Raw genomic sequence first — 22,841 nt, 5'->3', positions numbered from 1 at the left:
AAATATCCCTTTAAGAGGCTTTATCTTGGTATCATGAGCACACTGAGCACCTTATTATAACTTTTCTGTATTTTAAGCCTGATCTTAAATCCATCCTCCTCGTTCGACCCAAATATCAGGCCCATTTTGCCCAGAATGCGGCTCACGTCACACACGGCGTGTCCTCGTTCTAAATGAACATCTCCTGCATCAGCGTCACCGGAGCTGCAGCTGAAAACCACACATCGTGAATCTATTCCGGATCAGAGACCCGCCCGTCAAACAAGGAAGATCCATCTGCAAACCATGATGTCATTGGTGTTTTTTGGCCGTGACCCACAGATCGTACACAGAGCTTTGTGTTGTTGTTGTTCTGGTGTATTTTTGGTGTGACCCACAGATCGTACACAGAGCTTTGTGTTGTTGTTGTTCTGGTGTATTTTTGGTCTGCAGGAGTTGCCAGAAAGGATGACTCGGTCAGACGCCGGGCTGTGAGGAGGAAAGAGAATGTTCTGCCAGCGCGGCCGTCCATATGTAACGTTATGTAAGAGTTTAATAATGGCAGGACGGACACAGTGAAGACGAGGGCTGGAAGAGGAAGGTCTGGAGGTGCTTCTGTGAGGCAGATCGAACAACAGGAGGAGCTGAGCTTGTGTTGTGGAGTTTAAGGAGACATAACACTTACAATGAACTTTGTTTTTAGCTTTTGACCGTGGTGTGATGCTGCGAAAAGTACCCGACTAAAAACAAGGAAAACAATCTTAAAATAAGACGTTTTGTCTTGTTTTAAGGAAAAAGTTCTGCCAACGGGGTCAGTATTTTTTTCTTGCTAAGAATTCTTGTTTCTAGAATATTTTTCTCATCATAAAACAAGAAAGAAACACTAAATTTAAGCAAATAAATAACTAGAATTAAGCAAAATGTCCTCAGAAAATGGAATAATTTAAGGAAAACATTCTTATTTAGTGAAAAATTGTGGGTATTTTGCTTAAATGTTGCTTGATTTAAGTAAAATGTTGTTAATAAATACTAATATTTAAGGAAAGTATTGCTGCGCCCGGAGACCCGCCTCCATGATGTGGAGCCAGGCTGATGGTCAGAATCACCTGCTGGAGGATTCACCTATTGTACATGTTTTTAGTGGCAGACATGGGGAGAACAGGCTCCACACAGAAAGGCCCCGTCCTGGTGGGAATCGAACCCGGGACCTTCGAGCTGTGAAGCTGAGGCTCTAACCGCTGTGCCACCGAGCCGCCCACTTTAAAGAATGGAATGTTTTATCTCTCTGTGAGAAGCAGTTCTTACATTAAGAGTTGTTGATCTGAGTTTTTCCTAAAATAAGAAAAAATATTCTTTGTCTAAAACTGAAGAAGATTCAAGAAGTTAGCATGTTTTTAGCAAATATATCTGAACAAGAAATGGCCAGATTTATTTCCTAAACTAAGATTTTTTTTCTCAAGAAAACTTTGCGGCAAAACATTATTACTTTTTAGGGGAAAAATAAGAACAAATTTCTTAAAGTAAGACATTTTTTACTTGCTTAGAATCCACTTTGTGCAGTGAGAGCCTGATTTAAATGCATCTTCTTGTTAGATCAGAGAGGAGTTTGGATCTTGTGTAGTTTTTGAATAAGGTTGTTTTGAGTTGAACAAATCAGGCAAAGAACAGAACAAATTCTCAAGAACAAAACTGAAGAGTTTGGAGTCTGTAGGTGACACTAAAGTGGAGATATTTGCAAGAGTGTAAAGAAAACTTCATATTTGTTTTCACTGTTCTATGGCCCTGTCATTCCCCCTGCTGCCTGTAGATGGAGCTCCAGAACAATTTGAGTTTGACCAGTGTATTTCAGATCATAAACCATGAAACCAATGCTCAGGTTAGGCCTGTCACGATATTGACTATATTGACTCATCGCTCGGTGAGTAAAATAAAGGACAATAACATTTTTAGTCTCGGTAAATAATTGTTGTCACGGCGACATGAAAACAGGAAGCGACCTCCCTTTCTCCTGGAACAGCTTATTGTTTTCCTTTTTCTGCGAACTGCATTTGTGGTTTCTGCTCCACATTGTTTTTCTGGATGCTTTTGTAAGTCTGTGATGTTGTGGAGGTTTGGTGGATTTCTTTACTTTGAGTGTCCAAAATGGAAGACGAAGAAAGCAGCTCAGAGGAGGCGTCACAAGAGGAGCTACAGCAAACAAAAAGGGGACAAACGAGGAGATGGTGATAGACTGTGGAGGGAGCTGCTCAGGAGGAAGAGGAAGGAGGAGGTGCAGCTGACCAGTGCAGGACACCACGCTCTGAAACGGGGACAAACCCAGGAGGCGCTGGAGGATCAGAGGAGACCGAGAGCAGCCAGGTTTCTTCCGCTTTAGCCAAACGTCCAAATATTAGAAATATACGGAAATATAAGTCCTGATAACATTACTTAGAGCAGGGGTGCCCAAACTTTTTGTTTCCGAGGGCCAAAATGAAAAAGTGCCTCTGAGTCGCGGGCCAAACACGGCGATGTCAAGCACGAAAAACACATATAACTGCAAATTATAAAGTTACTTTATTTTATTTTTTCGATAGCCTACATTTGCATTTGTTTCTATCCATGTAAATAACATGCTATATTAAAACAAATGGTAACTATGGCAAAAGCCGAATTTTAGTAGAAAAAAAATCAACCATTGTAACAATTTAGTGCAAAAAAAATGCCACATTAGATTATTTTGAAAGTGTCAGTTCAGCATCAATTCTTCATCAAGTCAGTTTTTAACATATACTGTTGTCGATGTAACAACCTTTGCACTAAAAGTTAGAAAACTGTGAAAGTTGATGCTACGACGCTCTGTAATTGAGAAATACCAAGACTCCACAACAGTGTTTCCTTAACTTTGTGAAAGGAGTGAAACAGCGCCCCCAATTTGACGCTGGTGGTCAAAAGGTGTACTGCATCCATGTTTACCACTGAGAATGAATGGAAGAGAGTGAGTATAACCACACGCGGCGCAAAAGTAGGTCACTCTCTGGTGGGCCAACAGAATTGTTTCAACGGGCCAAATTTGGCCCGCGGGCCCCACTTTGGGCACCCCTGACTTAGATGCACTGTTCAAAAGACAGAAATGCTGCAGCGGTTTGACAAACAATAAGTTTCTCTAAATACGCTGCTTCAGTCGTGAGTGAAACAAAAAACACATAAATATGGCTGCTCTAATTTTGCAGTAGTACAGGTACAGGAGGGATGTCACGGTTAACAGTGTAGAGGTCAGTGTTAATGTCGTCGACTAAAATATTTAGTCTTAATTTTAGTCAAAGTGATATTTTTGTGACTAAAATTGGACTAAAACTAAATTAAAAGTTTCTCACGAGACTAAAACTGTGACTAAAATGTCCAGATATTTGAGTCGACTAAAATCAGACTAAATAAAAATGAAAAGGAGAGACTAAAATCATCCAAACTTCTATTAAAAGCATTTTATTGTGAGACATTATTTGATACAATATTCATCCTTTCGCACCCGGAGACGTCCCCTGCTCTAAGGGGGCGGAGCATCAGCTGTTTCCTGTTTCCTGTTCACTGTTCTGCTGGAGGCTTGGGCCAAACACAAACAGATGAATAAGTACATACGCCTTTTTACAAACAACATGCAATATAACTTCACGGCATAATATCTTAAAATGTTAAATGCAGTATTTTCCTCCCCCTCCATGTTCCTCCATGTCCTCATGTGTAGAATGAGCTCAGACCTTTTCACCACAACTGCCTCTGAAGTTACACATAAGACCTGAGGTGGCAGTAGTGAGTATAAAATGGCAAACTTGCATCCAGCCCCTTTAACCAGGTTGGTTCCACTGATATTTCTCTCTCAGAAGAATCTCAGCCACCAGAGGAGACCCTAATGTACATGTTTTTAGAGGGCTGGTTTGGAGGGTTATCGGGGAGAGTTCAGGCTGTATTACAAAGCTAGATCTCTCTCAGGGCAGATCTGCTGTGTCGACTGCCCAATATTTCACTTAGTAAGATTAACGGTTTTGCTCAAATACTATAACTCCAAGTAGAGTAAAAAGTACTGTGTGGTAAAATAGTACTGAGTGAGTTCTATCCTCTGCAAATCAACTACATTAAACTAGTGTTAAATGTGGATTTGAATTGAGGAGCCATTTTGAAGCTGTTGTTTTGACTGAACTGAACTCGTACCTGGTTTGCGTTGGTGTAAATGTTCATCTCCGTCTCTTCCTCCAACTGAATCAAAACAGAATAGTTTTATAAATGTTTCCTGTTTCTTCTTGTCTGATGGTTTATTTCACACGTACCTCGTTTGACTCTGGAGTCCGGTCCAGGGCCAGGAGTTTGGACTGACTCTCCCGAAGGCGGACATTTTGATTTCTGAAAAATACAGAACGATACTTCTCATTCGGGGGGGTCTGTTGTGCTCTGAACAAGGGCGTGATGTTTGGATGGAAATGGCACGATAACTTAAAGTGTAACAACATGGGAGAGAAAGGAGGCAGCGATAAAAAAACAAAAACACAAAGGCTTTTGAGCTTATTGGAAAGATGTTTGTCTTGTTCCACAAATGTGATGTTCTGGGAGCTTTAATATCCAACATTAGCAGCTTTTTAAATAACAAAACACAAACAAAACATAAACCAGGGGTGCCCAAAGTGGGGCCCGTGGGCCAAATTTGGCCCGCCGGAACAATTAGGTTGGCCCGCCAGAGAGTGACCTACTTTTGCACCGCATCTGGTTTATACTAACTCTCTCCCATTCATTCTCAATGGCAAATATGGATGCAGTTCACTTTTTGGCCACCGGTGACAAATTGGGGGCGCTGTTTCACTCCTTTCGCAAAGTTAAGGAAACACTGTTCTGGTGTCTTGGTATTTGTCAGTAACAGAGCGTTGTAGCATCAACTTTGCCATTTTTCCAAATTTATTGCAAAGGTCGTTGATATATATGACTTATAGAAGAGAAAGAATTTATGCTGAACTGACACTTTCAAATTGGTCTAATATGGCATTTTCTTTGACTTAAAGAAATGAATGAGCTAAAGTCACTGTCGGTACTGCAGGTACAGGTGGTGTTGTTGTTTACATTTTGCACTATATTGCTACAATAATTGATTTTGTTCTACTAAAACTAGGCTTTTGTAGCAGGTTATTTGCATAGATATAATTAAATGCAAATGTATACCAAAAAAAGAAAATAAAGTAAGTTATGCAGTTATATGTGTTTCACGGTAACATCGCCGTGTTTGGCCCGCGACCCACAGATGCATTTTCATTTTGGCCCTCGGAGACAAAAAGTTTGGGCACCCCTGACATAAACGGTCTAAACCAGACTCCGAGCGACTAATCCAGGTGTGTCTGCTGTAACATCTGCAGAACATCCACACCGCAGCTGCTCGAGTCCTGACGAGAGCTGGGAAATACCAACAGATTAGTCCAGTGCTTCGGTCTCTGCACTGGCGTCCTGATAGAAAATCGTCTCTTCACGGTCTCGCACCTCTCTGACATGAACCATCAGCTCTGAGAACCTCAGGGGGGGCTGGTGGTTCCCAGAGTCAGGACTAAACACGGTGAGGCTGCGTTTCAGTCTCATGAGGATGTGAGATCGGCCTCAAGTCTGTTCAAATCCAGACTGAAAACAGTTGTTTTACCCGAGCAGATGTTTGTTCCGTTCACGTTTAATGTAACTAATGATCATTTTAATGTTTTATGGATTGATTTCATCTTGTTTCTGGTCATGTGATGTTGCTGTGAAGCTGTTTGAATTGCCTTGTGTCTGAATTGTACTCCACAAATACAGTTGCCTTTTCTTGTCGTCAGGAAACTGGAAACCAGAGCTGGTCGGCCCCATTAGGCACTTTTAGGCTCCCTGAAGGTGTGAAAATGACCTTTGAAAAATATGTGGAGTTTCTGACTGACCACTGTCTTCTATGCTACAAAAAGAAGAGCCGTGTTTTCCCGAACAAGATCATCTTCATCATGACAACGCCCCATGTCCTGCTGTAAAGAAAACCTCTGCATCACTGGCTGCTATGGGCATAAAAGGAGAGAAACTCATGATGTGGACCCCCTCCTCCCCTGACCTCAACCCCATTGAGAACCTTTGGAGCATCAACAAAAAAACTTCTGAGGGTGGGAGGCAGTTTTCATCCAAACAGCAGCTCTGGGAGGTTATTCTAACATCCTGCAAAGAAATCCAAGCAGAAACTGTCCAGAAACTCACAAGTTTAATGGATTTAAGTATTTTGAAGCTCCTTTGGTAAAATATAACTTGACCTGTTAATATTTTTTTGATTGAAATAGCTTCTGATTTCAGTAAATATGACCTCCTAATGCTGCAAGTTCAACAAATGACCATTTTCAGTTAATTACAAGCTTTAAAATGTATTAAAACGATGAGTTGCATAATAATTTGGAACAGTGGATTTTGAGGATTTTACAATTTTTTCTTTTTTATTTTAAATACTGTTATCACTAGGAAATTTTTTCCACTACATTTAAATGATCCTCTACCAGTTAAAGACTTGAACATTATGCTGACTCTCATTTGAGTTCACAATTTAGAAAATCAGAGAAAAATGTTATTTGCATAATAATTTGGAACGTAGTGTACAGCTTGTGCCCTTGTCTCTGTATTTGTTCTTGAACACTGTCTGTATAGCTTTGTTCATATGGCTCGAAATCAAATATTCAATTCAATCCAAATGATAGTTTCAAAGGCTGTGCATGAGAGAAGCTACGTACCTGACAACAAACAGCAGAACAGCCACCAGCACGAGCAGGAAGAAGACCACGACTATGAGGAGGTTACTGGCAGCTCCAGGTCCAGCCTCTAAACAAATCACACAAACAGTTACTCACAATCATCTCACACATACACATGATTTATGAAACGAGGAAACCCCGTGCCTGATCCATGTTGTTTCTGAGAGGCCTGTGTGTAAAGCAGCTGCTCGCTCGTCCCCAAAGAGCTGCTGCTGTGACAGAGCAGAGTGAGCAGGTCTCTGGACTGCGCTTTGCTGAAGGTGATGATGCTCCTCATGGCTCTGGCGCTCAGGGGCTCGCTGCTGATGGAGTGGTTTGAGGAGATTCCGGGTAAATGCCACTGGATCACGGGCACGGGGTTCCCCTCGGCCTCGCACCAGCAGCGGATCCTTTCCTCGTCTTCGGTGCAGTTGGAGGAGAGCAGGATCTGAGGCGAGACTGTTGTTGAACGATTAGAAATAAAATACCGGAAACGAAACCAATGCTCATGCCGCTCGCCTCTCCATACAAGTCTGGATTAAAGAACGCTCTCCTACTTTATCTGTTTGGCGCGAGAAACTCTTGACACTGTTACCGTACGAAAGATTACGTCATGCACCGTAAACGACTGGTCTCCCCTTAAAGACTATTTTGGACATGAATGGCAATAACATGTATTGATATGGACTGAAAATAAGATGTGAACAATTATTGGATCCCCCCCCCCCCCCTCCAATAAGTATTTAAACATGGTTGATGATGCTTAGCAGTGTTCATTTTGGCAAGTAAAAAAAAACAATTAAGAAAAAATGATTACGCTTGAGACTTAGACTTTCTCATACTATATAATATAATATAGATAGTTGATGTAGTTTAAAGGAACAGGCCAGTGTTTTTCCACACTGAGATATGTTCTTACCTGAGCTGTGACGAGTTCTTTAGGACCTGTCTGATCTTCAGTCACGTAAACACAGCGCAGACGGCGTTAGCATTTAGCCCCTCCCTCTCTCCTCTATAGCTCCAAAACAGGTCAAGATAGAAGCTACCAAGCTCTTCCACGTTTTCCCTATTTAAATATGGTTACGTGAAGTGTTCCACTACAAAGTATAATTACACACAATTAAACAATGTGGATTTTCTAAGCGGATAAAAGGGGGAACTACAATGTAAGGCGGAATAATACCAGGAGTAGTTTGAAATCCGCGCAGTAAAGTGAAGATTACTGCATGGATTTCGAACTACTCCTGGTATTATTACGCCTTACAATATAGTTCCCCCTTTTATCCGCTTCTTATTACGCGATATTTAAACAGGGAAAACGTGGAAGAGCTTGGTAGCTTCTATCTTGACCTGTTTTGGAGCTATAGAGGAGAGAGGGAGAGGCTAAATGCTAACGCCGTCTGCGCTGTGTTTACGTGACTGAAGATCAGACAGGTCCTAAAGAACTCGTCACAGCTCAGGTAAGAACATATCTCAGTGTGGAAAAACACCGGCCTGTTCCTTTAAACTAAATTAATATATAACATAAAGAGATAAAGTAAAGTAAAATAAAGTAAAAATCATGAAATCAACTGGAGTTTCATATAAAACTAATCTAATCTGTCGGGCGCTAAACTTAAACCTTGACAAAATAATAATAATCTATGTGCAGATATAAAGTACCCGTGTTTTGTTGTATGAAACAAAAAATAGTGGGAATGTGTGTATATATAATATATATGTGTAGAAACTTATATGTGTAATATGTGCTTATACAGGAGGTTGCAAAACTAACACTGCTGACACAAACTAAGACTTTTATTTTTTTATTATTATTTTATTTATTTATTTATTTTTATTTTTCGCTATTGATTTAACTATTTATTTATCTGTTTTACCGCTGTTTTCTCCTTCTTTTTTCTGTTTTTTATTCTTTCTGTTTATTGTTAAGGGGAGACACTACAGGCAAAACTACATTTTTTCAGTTTTCAGGTTTTGGGCCAAATCTGTCTCTGAACATATAAGCTTTCACCCGGAAACAGAAAATATCCCTAATCTTTACAATAACATGTTTAAATATTGCGCTGATTCAATGTTCCCCCATAGACTTATATGGGAGAACACAATTTCAAAGGCCTTTTTCTCCAAACACATGTTTCTGTCATTGTGGCGACACTATGTCCACGTCAGTCGGACCTAAAGACTTCACATTTTCCAGCCTTGGACTGAACAAGATTTGGAAGATTTTTTCAGAGGGATTTTTTATTATTTAATCCCTTAAGCCCCATTTATTGAGTTTTGAATGTCAAAAAATGAGGCGAGAATTACATTTTTACACATTTTTCCACTAAACCACTAAACCACAAAACCATACATTTGAATGTAGCTCTATCCATTATTCAGATTTCGTCGCTGAAAAGATGGGAAATTTGGGGCATTTTTAGGCATAAAACACCTTGTTCTTATATGAAAAGATAAAATGACAGAAAACTTGCCATGTATTTTTTTCTCACATTTATGCCACTGATCGACAGCAACAGTTTCACATTGATATCTGTAAATATACATGTTTTCCCTGTTCACCTGCAGTGTCTCGCCTTGAGAAGAAAAAAACTTGAAAATAAATAGTTTAAAAAAAAAAGAAATAAAATACAGAGAAGGTAAAGCCACACTTCGAGGCTGCAGTGATAAATAACGTGCTCCTACAACATCAGCTATCCGGGACTGTGCTGTTATTGCAGTGGGTTTTCAAAGCAGTGCATGTGGAAGAGGAGACATGTCTTCAGTTTGGCTGGTTGTGGACAAAGTAAGGAAGCAGCATCTCCAGTAAGACAAGCAGGTGATGTCCCGCTCCCTGTTTATTGAGTGAAACGGGAGGAAAAGTCTCTCAACATGAAGAAACACCCGGTACAGGTGGAACTTGAACCTATGTCTACATGACGGAGAGCCTCTCACACTGGAACTATACGTACACTGCACATCCAGGGGGACATGGGCGGAGTCATCAGTCCCGAGATCGTTTTGGGCTCGACAGAAAACCCGTGTGATGTTTTTGGAGGCGTTGATCTCCAGCAGAGGCGAGTTTCCGATCTCCGCTCCTCCGTCAGCGCTGAACCAGCTGTAGCGCTGCACGCCGGGGTTGGCCTCGCTGCTGCACTTCAACGTGACCAGGTGATTCTCCAGCACCGGACCAGACGGACTCACTGTCACACGCGTGTTCCTCGGATCATCTGTGGATTATGAGCCCAAAAAAAAAATGATTCATGAATTTCTTAGGAATATAAATGATGACCTTTTGGTGAAATGTTACTCACATCGCACATCGAGGTGAGTGACGGCGGAGCGATCGGATCCGAGATCATTCAGAGCCTCGCAAAAAACCCGAGTGGTGTCTTTAGAGGCTTTCATGGTTAAAAGCGCCGAGTCTCCGATGTGAGTGTCGGTTCCTGCCTCAGCTTTGTACCAGCGATAGAGCCGAGCAGCCGGACCGGCATCACTGCTGCAGCTCAGCGTGACGTCATCGTTCTCAACCACGGGTCCAGAGGAACGACTGGAGACGGTGGTGTTTCGAGGGGAATCTGCAAAACATCAACAATAAATAGCATGTGAATAAAGATAGTAAGTTAGTAAGTTTATTGATGGACTGGCCCTTGAGATGCGCCGTCTCGTTTGCAAGGGGGTCCATTAACACAAAACACTAGTTACGGTGAACAAAGCACAGTAAAAGACGAGATACAGACAGTAGGGCTGTGCAATTAATCGAAATTCAATCGAGTCCAGATCCAGACGGACAGAAGGTGATGAACCAACCGGACATTGTGGTGGTGACAAAGAGCAGAGGAGCCGCTGTGGTCGACATAGCAACACCAAGACTTCAACATCAGGAAAAAGGAACAGGAGAAACTAGAGAAACACCAGGGGCTCAGAGAAGAGCTGGAGAAAACCTGGAGGGTGAAGCATCAGTGGTGCCCGTGGTCGTTGGGGCACTCGGGGCAGTGACCCCCAAACTGGAGGAGTGGCTCCAGCAGATCCCAGGAAATACATCAGACATCTCGGTCCAGAAAAGATACTGCAGAACCCTCAAGCTCCCAGGCCGACGGGAGAGGACCCGAGCTTGGAGGAGATAGAGACCGCCCACGGAGGAGGAGGAAGAGTTTTTTTTTTAAATATATATATAGATATCTTGAGTAAATCCCATGCTGCATTTTGTACCGTCTTTTGCCTCAATCTGGAGGATATCGTGCAAGTATTTTCTCCATTTAGAGTCACTAACACGAGTCACTGCAGCAGCGGCAACAGAAAGTTTGACGGACGAAGCAGCAGTAACTAAAGGGGCGGGGCTTTTGAGAAAGGTTAATTGCGTTAACCATGTTTTAGCAAAAATGTGGCCTATGTGTCATATGTGCTTTAAAAGTCATTGACTGAATCAATGTCTTAAATGTCATTTAAAAGCATTAAATCAGATTTAAACTGGGCATTGTTTCTGAACAATTACGAGGAAATACAAACACATACACTGGACGTCAAGCTGGATAAAGGTTGAATTGTCGGTTCCAAGATGATTGTGAGCTTGACAGAAAACAGCAGTGGTGTCTTTGGAGGCGTTCATGGTTAAAACAGCAGAGTTCCCGATGACAGTCCGAGCTCCTCCATGGTCTTTATACCAGCGGTAGTGCTGCACAGCGGGGCTGGCGTCACTGCTGCACGTCAGAGACACATGACTGTGTTCTCTCACGGAGCTTTGTGGATCAACTGTCACTCTGGTGCTTCTGGGTCCATCTTCAACACATGAAACAAACAGGTTTAGCTCTGACTCCAAATAGAGAATAGTAAAGAGTCAAACCTACAGTTGATGAGCAGCTGAGTGACAGCAGAGCGATCAGTCCCAACATCATTCAGAGCCTCACAGAAAATCTGAGCGGAGTCTTTGGAGGCTCTGAGGTTTATCACAGCAGAGTTTCCGATCAGAGAGGACGCTCCTCCGTCAGCTTTATACCAGCGGTAGTGCTGCACAGCCGGGTTAGCGTCACTGCTGCAGGTCACAGTCACATCACTATGTTCATCCACTGGGCCACGAGGCGTCACTGAGACTGTGGTGTTTTGGGGCTGATCTGGAAACGGGGGAAAACAATAGACACTGAAATCAGGGCACTGTGATGTTTGTTGTTTTTGCATGAGATATTTTTAGGGAAGGGGGAAACAAACAGAAAGCCAGGCCAGTTAAATCGCTCACAGGGCTGGGACGATACACTTTTGTCGCGTTACAGAGGGCCTGATCCGATACATATTGCGATGTAATTCAGGGTTTCCACAGGGCATTAAAGTGCATATGACATATACTGAATGCTTTTGAAAATATGACTTATTTAGATGAATGACATTTGTTGTAATAATAAGTATCATTTTATTCCAGTGAATCAGCAATTCAATGGAGGAAATTACTACTAGTCCACAGACGTGTAGGGCGGCATTTAAGAGAGAGATCATGAGTTTTCACTTGAGACCTGTGTTTCAATCTCAATAGTTGTCCTTTACCCTTTGTTAGATAGTTGATGAGGTTGTGGAAAACCAGCCTTGAAGCCAATGGCGAGCCACAAGGAGACGCCCTGTCCCCACTGCTGTTCTGCATAGGTCTGACCCCCCTCAGCCAAATAATCAACCAGACTGGCTATGGATCCCGACTCAGGAACGGGGCCACCATCAGTCACCTCCTCTACATGGATGACATCAAGCTGTAGCTAAGAACGAGCGAGACATCGACTCACTGATCCACCCGGATATACAGTGCAGACACTGGGATGTCATTGGGACTAGAGAAGTGTGGTCGGATGGTGACTCAGAGAGGGAAGGTCGTCCACACAGAAGGTCTCACTCCCAGAAGGAACAATAGCAGACACTGAGGACAGTTACAAGTACCTCGGAATCCCACAAGCAAATGGCAACCTCGAACCTCGGCCAAAAACCTCCAACGAGTAAGGCAGGTCCTAAGAAGCAGCTCAATGGCAAGAACAAGTCCCTCCGCCCTGCCAGTAATCAGATACTGCAGGAATAATAAGCTGCCAAAGGATGAGATACAGACCACAGATGTTAAGATGCGAAAGCTCTCAACCATGCACGGAGGGTTCACCCCAAATCCAGCACCCTGAGACTGTACGCTCGCCGTAAGGAAGGAGGGTCCACCCCAAATCCAGCACCCTGAGACTGTACGCTCGCCGTAAGGAAGGAGGGTTCACCCCAAATCCAGCGCCCTGAGACTGTACGCTCGCCGTAAGGAAGGAGGGTCCACCCCAAATCCAGCACCCTGAGACTGTACGCTCGCCGTAAGGAAGGAGGGTCCACCCCAAATCCAGCACCCTGAGCCTGTACGCTCGCCGTAAGGAAGGAGGGTCCACCCCAAATCCAGCACCCTGAGACTGTACGCTCGCCGTAAGGAAGGAGGGTTCACCCCAAATCCAGCACCCTGAGACTGTACGCTTGCCGTAAGGAAGGAGGGTCCACCCCAAATCCAGCACCCTGAGACTGTACGCTCGCCGTAAGGAAGGAGGGTCCACCCCAAATCCAGCACCCTGAGACTGTACGCTCGCCGTAAGGAAGGAGGGTCCACCCCAAATCCAGCACTCTGAGACTGTACGCTTGCCGTAAGGAAGGAGGGTCCACCCCAAATCCAGCACCCTGAGACTGTACGCTCGCCGTAAGGAAGGAGGGTTCACCCCAAATCCAGCACCCTGAGACTGTACGCTCGCCGTAAGGAAGGAGGCCGAGGACTAGTGAGCGTGAGAGCCACTATCCAGGATGAAACATCCAAGATCCATAAGTACATCAAGGACAAGGCTCCGACAGATGACGCGCTCAGTGAATGTCTCAGACAATGGGGAACAGAAGATGAGGTGCTGGAGGTCCCGTCATGGGAGGACAAGCCCCTACACGGCAGGTACCACCCAAACATAACTGAAGTGGCCCCTACACGGCAGGTACCACCCAAACATAACTGAAGTGATGGATATTCAGACAGAGCAGGACTAAAGGACAGCACAGAGGCTCATCATGGCTGCACAGGAGCCTCGAGCACCAGAGCAAGAGGCCCTGATCTACCACACCAGACAAGACCCCAGGTGTAAGAACATAACTGCAGGTGTAAGAACATAACTGCAGGTGTAAGAACATAACTGCAGGTGTAAGAACATAACTGCAGGTGTAAGAACATAACTGCAGGTGTAAGAACATAACTGCAGGTGTAAGAACATAACTGCAGGGTGTAAGAACATAACTGCAGGGTGTAAGATGCTGCAGGGAAAGCTTACATGGAGCCATAACCAAGTGGCTGGTATAGTGTACAGGAACATCTGTGCAGAGTCTGGGCTGGAAACCCCAAGGTCAAAGTGGGAAACACCTCCAAAGGTGGTGGAGAACGACCGAGCCAAGATCCTGTGGGACGTCCAGATCCAGACGGACAGAAGGTGATGAACCAACCGGACATTGTGGTGGTGACAAAGAACAGAGGAGCCGCTGTGGTCGACATAGCAACACCAAGACTTCAACATCAGGAAAAAGGAACAGGAGAAACTAGAGAAATACCAGGGGCTCAGAGAAGAGCTGGAGAAAACCTGGAGGGTGAAGCATCAGTGGTGCCCGTGGTCGTTGGGGCACTCGGGGCAGTGACCCCCAAACTGGAGGAGCGGCTCCAGCAGATCCCAGGAAATACATCAGACATCTCGGTCCAGAAAAGATACTGCAGAACCCTCAAGCTCCCAGGCCGACGGGAGAGGACCCGAGCTTGGAGGAGATAGAGACCGCCCACGGAGGAGGAGGAAGAGTTTTTTTTTAAAATATATATATAGATATCTTGAGTATATCCCATGCTGCATTGTGTAACCTCTTTTGCCTCAATCTGGAGGATATCGTGCAAGTATTTTCTCCAACTAGAGTCACTAACATGAGTCACTGCAGCAGCGGCAACAGAAAGTTTGACGGACGAAGCAGCAGTAACTAAAGGGGCGGGGCTTTTGAGAAAGGTTAATTGCGTTAACTATGTTTTAGCAAAAATGTGGCCCATGTGTCATATGTGCTTTAAAAGTCATTGACTGAATCAATGCCTTAAATGTCATTTAAAAGCATTAAATCAGATTTAAACTGGGCATTGTTTCTGAACAATCACGAGGAAATACAAACACATACACTGGACGTCAAGCTGGATAAAGGTTGAATTGTCGTTTCCAAGATGATTGTGAGCTTGACAGAAAACAGCAGTGGTGTCTTTGGAGGCGTTCATGGTTAAAACAGCAGAGTTCCCGATGACAGTCCGAGCTCCTCCATGGTCTTTATACCAGCGGTAGTGCTGCACAGCGGGGCTGGCGTCACTGCTGCACGTCAGAGACACATGACTGTGTTCTCTCACGGAGCTTTGTGGATCAACTGTCACTCTGGTGCTTCTGGGTCCATCTTCAACACATGAAACAGGTTTTGACCATGAGCGTTTAGCTCTGACTCCAAATAGAGAATAGTAAAGAGTCAAACCTACAGTTGATGAGCAGCTGAGTGACAGCAGAGCGATCAGTCCCAACATCATTCAGAGCCTCACAGAAAATCTGAGCGGAGTCTTTGGAGGCTCTGAGGTTTATCACAGCAGAGTTTCCGATCAGAGAGGACGCTCCTCCGTCAGCTTTATACCAGCGGTAGTGCTGCACAGCCGGGTTAGCGTCACTGCTGCAGGTCACAGTCACATCACTATGTTCATCCACTGGGCCACGAGGCGTCACTGAGACTGTGGTGTTTCGGGGCTGATCTGTGAACGGGGAAAATGAGACGTTTCCATTTCTCTCATCCCAAGTCTGTGGCATTAAAGCCTGAGGTCATCATGCTTTTACCATTCAAATACATCCTGATCATTGTTACATGTGCGAGTTGATCTAAAACAAATGGTCGCTGGCTCTTTAAGACCCCGTCACGTCGAATCACCATCAAAACCAATGGGTGAGGAACTGGCTTCTCTATGGTCCTCGTGGCGGGGGGGGCTGACATCGCTGTAGTGCCGGGGGCGACTCCAAAAGACGCTTGGTTAACAGCGTTGTATGAGCTTCTCGACCTTCCCTTGCACTGCTTAAAAGCCTGGGTCCAAAGAATTAGTCTAAAAACTGCTATGACCCATGTGACAACGCTGGGCTGAGCGACATATTTTCAACCACGCTAGTTTTTGTACATCAGCAATAAAAAAATGGAGCCTAAATCTACGCTCGGCAGGCTCTTTAAGAAACAGGCTTTGTAGGAGGCAAGTGAGCAGCCATGTAAATTTCCCCGTTGACTCGGGAAGAATGCGGCTCAATGACACTCACAGATCTCTCTTATTTAATCTATGATCAACACAAACACCGCTGCCTCTCCGGCCGTGACAGAAACACTCCTGTCGAACAGCGTTGCTCGTGTCGGAACTCGCCACACAGCAAAAAGTATTTAACTAGATCAGTATAAACATCTCAATCTGAGCACAATAATCCAAACTTTAGTTGTTGTGACTGGTTAAGAAGTTGTTGGGCGTTTGTCCCAGATTATTTCACTTGTTCTGAGATGTTTCTGACTCGTTTCGATACATTTCGTCCTTATTTCAGGTCATTTTCTTTGCCAATGGGGAAAGAAAACTGGTCTCATCTCATTGGCAATTTTACTTTCTTATTTCAAGCCAGATTTACCCTAGAACTGGTCTGAAATGTCCTCAAACAAGCAAAGTGAACTCGGTCCGATCAGGAAAAGTGTCTGAATGAGTGAAAACTGCTCAAAACAAGAAACATTTCCTCAATTCAAGTCATTTAAGCCAATGCTTGATATTCCCTCTTTGTAGTGCACAGCTTATAGCTTTTCCGTGGCAAAGCTCTGGTGGATGATTTTGCCTCTTGCTTTGTAGAGGAAGAGTGAGCTTTACGGTGTGGGAGATGGGCAGAGAGTTTCTCGGTTACGTACGGCCGCGGGAGAAGCACAAGGCGAAAGGACAGATCTTTGAAAAACCAAAGCAGGCACGGCCGCCACAGATTCAGAGACTTGTTAAGACGTGTGAACGACTCAAAGCTCGACTTAAGAGGTGTTTTTCATGAGAAAACAACATTGAAACGTGGCAGAAAGCTCTAAAAAGTCTATTTTGTAGAAGACCTTCCCTTCTCATCAAACAAATACACTCTCTTTCTCTTTGCGTAAAAAATATAAATGCTCACATTGGACGTCAAGCTGGATAAAGGTTGAATTGTCGTTTCCAAGATGATTGTGAGCTTGACAGAAAACAGCAGTGGTGTCTTTGGAGGCGTTCATGGTTAAAACAGCAGAGTTCCCGATGACAGTCCGAGCTCCTCCATGGTCTTTATACCAGCGGTAGTGCTGCACAGCGGGGCTGGCGTCACTGCTGCACGTCAGAGACACATGACTGTGTTCTCTCACGGAGCTTTGTGGATCAACTGTCACTCTGGTGCTTCTGGGTCCATCTTCAACACATGAAACAAACAGGTTTAGCTCTGACTCCAAATAGAGAATAGTAAAGAGTCAAACCTACAGTTGATGAGCAGCTGAGTGACAGCAGAGCGATCAGTCCCAGCATCATTCAGAGCCTCACAGAAAATCTGAGCGGAGTCTTTGGAGGCTCTGAGGTTTATCACAGCAGAGTTTCCGATCAGAGAGGACGCTCCTCCGTCAGCTTTATACCAGCGGTAGTGCTGCACAGCCGGGTTAGCGTCACTGCTGCAGGTCAGGGTGACGTTGTCATGTTCAACCACTGGCCCAAAGGAATGACCTGAGATGGTTGTGTTTCTCGGGGAATCTGAAATAATAAAAATATGTTTAAAATCAAATAAGTTAACTTCAGCCCTATCCGCGGAGGAGCCCCTGTCCAGCAAGGACTGGACGTTCTGTCTGCAGAGGGACTCCCATCAGCCCTTGGTCTGTCTATGGTTTGTCCGTCTATGAGATCTCTCCTTCAGTGCTTCTCCCCTTTCTGTTTTTTCCAACTGGGTTTTGGAGTTTTTCCTTGCCGGGTAGCAGGATTATTTTCCCTTCGCTTTTCCCGTGCCACGGCTCATGCTTTTGCCTGACAAAAACAAACGGCGCTGTATGATGATGTCATCAGGCCGCGCTGCTCAATTTGCTTGCGCAGGTGTGAGGGCCGGCCAGCAGGGGGCAGGTGTGAAACAGGGACCTCTCTTTAATCAAGGCAAACTTTGTCATTTTTTTGCTGGATTTTTGTCTTTTTTTTTGCTGAATTTTTGTGTTTTTTTTGCTGGATTTTTGTCTTTTTCTGCTGGATTTTTGTCATTTTTTTGCTGGATTTTTGTCTTTTTTTTTGCTGGATTTTTGTCTTTTTTTGCTGGATTTTTGTCTTTTTCTGCTGGATTTTTGTCTTTTTTTTGCTGGATTTTTGTCTTTTTCTGCTGGATTTTTGTCTTTTTTTTTGCTGGATTTTTGTCTTTTTTTTTTGCTGGATTTTTGTCTTTTTTTTTGCTGGATTTTTGTCAGAGTGGAAGGACAGGGGACGCCCCGGGGCTCGTTACCATCTGATGCTGGGGCTGATTAGGACATTACCCCCGTCGGACATTATGTTTGCCTTGACATTTTGCTTGGATTTTGCATTGTTTGTTTTGTTTCATTGTTTTGATGTTTGGTGCAGCTCAGTGAGGCTATTACTGATGGATGGATGGATGGACTGATGGATGTATGAAGGATGGATGGATGGATGGATGGATGGATGGATGGATGGATGGATGGATGGATGGATCCGGGAATCACTACAGGGCCTTTCTGTGCATGTTCTCCCCATGTCCCGACCAAACAAACCACTAAGTAAAATGAATAGATCCTCTCAATACCTACATTGGACATTGACTGGTTAAGAAGTTGTTGGGCATTTGTCCCAGATTATTTCACTTGTTCTGAGATGTTTCTGACTCGTTTCGATACATTTCGTCCTTATTTCAGCTCATTTTCTTTGCCAATGGGGAAAGAAAATTGTTCTTATCTCATTGGCAATTTTACTTTCTTATTTCAAGCGAGATTGACCCTAGAACTGGTCTGAAATGTCCTCAAACAAGCAAAGCAAACTCGGTCCGATCAGGAAAAGTGTCTAAATGAGTGAAAACCGCTCAAAACAAGAAACATTTCCTCAATTCAACTCATTTAAGCCAATGCTTGATATTTACTTTTTGTAGTGCACAGCTTATAGCTTTTCCGTGGCAAAGCTCTGGTGGATGATTTTGCCTCTTGCTTTGTAGAGGAAGAGTGAGCTTTGCTACAGTGGGAGATGGGCAGAGAGTTTCTCGGTTACGTACGGCCGCGGGAGAAACACAAGGCGAAAGGACAGGAGAGATCTTTGAAAAACCAAAGCAGGCACGGCCGCCACAGATTCAAAGACTTGTTAAGACGTGTGAACGACTCAAAGCTTGACTTAAGAGGTGTTTTTCATGAGAAAACAACATTGAAACGTGGCAGAAAGCTCTAAAAAGTCTATTTTGTAGAAGACCTTCCCTTCTCATCAAACAAATACACTCTCTTTCTCTTTGCATAAAAAAAGTAAATGCTCACATTGGACGTCAAGCTGGATAAAGGTTGAATTGTCGTTTCCAAGATGATTGTGAGCTTGACAGAAAACAGCAGCGGTGTCTTTGGAGGCGCTCATGGTTAAAACAGCAGAGTTCCCGATGACAGTCCGAGCTCCTCCATGGTCTTTATACCAGCGGTAGTGCTGCACAGCGGGGCTGGCGTCACTGCTGCACGTCAGAGACACATGACTGTGTTCTCTCACGGAGCTTTGTGGATCAACTGTCACTCTGGTGCTTCTGGGTCCATCTTCAACACAGGAAACAAACAGGTTTAGCTCTGACTCCAAATAGAGAATAGGAAAGAGTCAAACCTACAGTTGATGAGCAGCTGAGTGACGGCAGAGCGATCAGTCCCAACATCATTCAGAGCCTCACAGAAAATCTGAGCGGAGTCTTTGGAGGCTCTGAGGTTTATCACAGCAGAGTTTCCGATCAGAGAGGACGCTCCTCCGTCAGCTTTATACCAGCGGTAGTGCTGCACAGCCGGGTTAGCGTCACTGCTGCAGGTCAGGGTGACGTTGTCATGTTCAACCACTGGCCCAAAGGATTGACCTGTAATGGTTGTGTTTCTCGGGGAATCTGAAATAATAACAATATGTTTAAAATCAAATAAGTAAAAATAGCCACAATAGCAGAAAAGTGCAGTGTGAAAGTGCACCGGACGTTGCAGACTTCAGCCCTATCCGCGGAGGAACCCCTAACCCTTGCACTCAGAGTTTCGATTGTTTCCGTCTGGGCGTCGGTTTTTGATGCCAATAAGTCACACAAACCGTTTTAAGAAAAGCTTTGTTCCCGCTGCCCTTTCCTTTATGAACAAGTCGGGATCAAATTACCCCTGACAGGTTTTTTATCTTTGTTACTGTCAAGTGGCTTAAATTCCGATATGATTATCCCACATATTTAAAACAGCATCTGGTTCTTTTTACGTCATCATATGCACTTAGAGATCTGGACCAACCGTTCTATCGAGTACCACATGTAAAAAAGGAGGCCGGCAGGAGAGCCTTTCGTTATAAAGCCCCATCTGACTGGAATCACTTATCAATAGAACTCAGATCAACGACATCTTTACATATATTCAAAACATCCATGTACAATCATCTAAAATGTCAATGTCAATGTTATTAGCATTTTTCCTAATGTCCAATTTCTTTTCTTTTCTATTATCCCTCTTCTTATGTTAATTTATTTTCTCTTTATAGAGATATTGTTTTATATTGAAAGTGGGGGCATTGGTGGGGTGGGCGGGGATGGGAACAAGACATGAGACCTTGTGATGTGATGTTATGTTGTTATATGTATGTGACTGTTGTATGTATGTGTCAATACTTGCTATGTTTTGTTTTGTTACTTTGTGTTCAGGACCCCCTTGAAAAAGAGATGGTTCATCTCAACGGGGCTATCCTTGAAATAAATAAAAATAAAAATAAAATAAATTTCAGTTGTTTTTGTACCAAAGGCACATCCTGTTAGTATCTGGAGCACTTACAAGTTTTATATTTTATATGTGTGATGTTTTATCTTTGTATAATGTGTTTTAATGTGTCGACTCGTTCTCAGAATTGCAGAACGAATTTACCCACGGGTACAAATAAACTAACCTAACCTAACCCCTGTCCAGCAAGGACTGGACTTTCTGTCTGCAGAGGGACTCCCATCAGCCCTTGGTCTGTCTATGGTCTGTCCGTCTATGAGATCTCTCCTTCAGTGCTTCTCCCCAAGGTTTCTGGTTTTTCCAACAAAAACAAACGGCGCTGTGTGATGATGTCATCAGGCCGCGCTGCTCAGTTTGCTTGCGTAGGTGTGAGGGCTGGCCAGCAGGGGGCAGGTGTGAAACAGGGACCTCTCTTTAATCAAGGCAAACTTTGTCATTTTTTGGCTGGATTTTTGTCTTTTTTTTAATGGATTTTTGTCTTTTTTTGCTGGATTTTTGTCATTTTTTTAATGGATGTTTGTCTCTTTTTTTTTAATGGATTTTTGTCTTTTTCTGCTGGATTTTTGTAAAAAAAAAAAAAAGATGGATTTTTGTCATTTTTTTGCTGGATTTTTGTCTTTTTTTTGCTGGATTTTTGTAAAAAATTTTGATGGATTTTTGTCTTTTTTTGCTGGATTTTTGTCTTTTTTTGCTGGATTTTTGTCTTTTTCTGCTGGATTTTTGTCTTTCTTTGCTGAATTTTTGTAAAAAAAAATTGATGGATTTTTGTCATTTTTTTGCTGGATTTTTGTAAATTGTTTTGCTGGATTTTTGTAATTTTTTTTGATGGATTTTTGTAATTTTTTTTGATGGATTTTTGTCAGAGTGGAAGGACAGGGGACGCCCCGGGGCTCGTTACCATCTGATGCTGGGGCTGATTAGGACATTACCCCCGTCGGACATTATGTTTGCCTTGACATTTTGCTTTGTTTTTTTTGTTTCATTGTTTTGATGTTTGGTGCAGCTCAGTGAGGCTATTACTGATGGATGGATGGAGGATGGATGGATGGATGGATGGATGGATGGATGAAGGATGGATGGATGATGGATGTGTGGATGGATGAAGGATGGATGGATGGATGGATGGATGGTTGGATGGTTGAACTGATGGTTGGATGGATGAAGGATGGATGGATGGATGTGTGGTTGGATGGTTGGATGGATGGATGGACTGATGGTTGGATGGTTGGATGGATGGATGGATGGATGTGTGGTTGGATGGTTGGATGGATGGACTGATGGTTGGATGGTTGGATGGATGGATGGATGGATGGATGGTTGGATGGTTGAACTGATGGTTGGATGGATGAAGGATGGATGGATGGATGGATGGATGGATGGATGGATGGATGGATGGATGGATGGATGGATGGATGGATGGATGGATGGATGGATCCGGGAATCACTACAGGGCCTTTCTGTGCATGTTCTCCCCATGTCCCGACCAAACAAACCACTAAGTCAAATGAATAGATCCTCTCATACCTACATTGGACATTAAGACGAGCGACTGCAGAGACGTCAGCTCCGAGCTCATTCTGACTTTGACACAGAAAAGCTGTCGCATCTTTAGAGGCTTTTATGTTTAAAACCGCGGAGTTCCCGATGAGAGAGCGAGCTCCTCCGTCGTCTTTGTACCAGCCGTAGAGCTCCACAGCCGGGTGGGCCTCGCTGCTGCAGGTCAGTGTGACGTCAGCGTGTTCAGCCACTGGACCAGGGGGGCTCACAGTCACTCTGGTGTTCGTAGGCGGACCTGCAAACGACAGAAGGAAACATTAAACAACACGGTGAGGAGCACATTGTGTCATTTAATTACTGATTTAAACAATGTGAGTCCGTGCGGAATCCGAGTTTATAGTTTTTCCCCCTCAGAGGACGACTGCGGAAAACTGTGGAAACTGAAAACTACTCTGGCCAGAGAGAAAGTAAAGAAAATAAGGAAACACTTTACAATACGAGCCGGTAAGTCCGTGGTACTTATAGTGTAATTACTAGTAATGACAGTGGTAAGTACTAGTATTTACAGTGATAATGCTAGGTTATTATTGTGGTACTAAAAGTTAGGGCTGCTCGATTATTGAAAAAATAATAATCACGATTATT

At 43.7% G+C, this 22,841-nt stretch overlaps 1 protein-coding gene across 1 annotated transcript in view; it reads right to left on the bottom strand.

The window, feature by feature from the left end:
- Positions 1 to 3,525: 3,525 nt before the first annotated feature.
- The window catches only part of LOC306979490 (sialoadhesin-like), a gene marked incomplete at its 5' end in the record, with an annotated part of 37,880 nt that continues 18,564 nt past the window's right edge, over positions 3,526 to 22,841 (bottom strand). The window contains 15 exons of the mRNA XM_079578448.1: positions 3,526 to 3,558; positions 4,165 to 4,209; positions 4,281 to 4,353; positions 6,720 to 6,831; positions 6,885 to 7,178; positions 9,671 to 9,928; positions 10,013 to 10,276; positions 11,214 to 11,477; positions 11,546 to 11,809; positions 14,874 to 15,137; positions 15,217 to 15,480; positions 16,898 to 17,161; positions 17,230 to 17,466; positions 19,817 to 19,843; positions 22,228 to 22,491. Coding sequence (XP_079434574.1) covers positions 3,541 to 3,558; positions 4,165 to 4,209; positions 4,281 to 4,353; positions 6,720 to 6,831; positions 6,885 to 7,178; positions 9,671 to 9,928; positions 10,013 to 10,276; positions 11,214 to 11,477; positions 11,546 to 11,809; positions 14,874 to 15,137; positions 15,217 to 15,480; positions 16,898 to 17,161; positions 17,230 to 17,466; positions 19,817 to 19,843; positions 22,228 to 22,491 — 2,912 coding nt within the window. The 3' untranslated portion in view covers positions 3,526 to 3,540. The remainder of the gene's footprint in view (positions 3,559 to 4,164; positions 4,210 to 4,280; positions 4,354 to 6,719; positions 6,832 to 6,884; positions 7,179 to 9,670; positions 9,929 to 10,012; positions 10,277 to 11,213; positions 11,478 to 11,545; positions 11,810 to 14,873; positions 15,138 to 15,216; positions 15,481 to 16,897; positions 17,162 to 17,229; positions 17,467 to 19,816; positions 19,844 to 22,227; positions 22,492 to 22,841) is intronic.

This window comes from Gobius niger (assembly GCF_951799975.1).
Source record: "Gobius niger genome assembly, chromosome: 20".
Lineage (NCBI taxonomy): Eukaryota > Metazoa > Chordata > Actinopteri > Gobiiformes > Gobiidae > Gobius > Gobius niger.
This window is presented reverse-complemented; position numbering and strand designations above follow the sequence as displayed.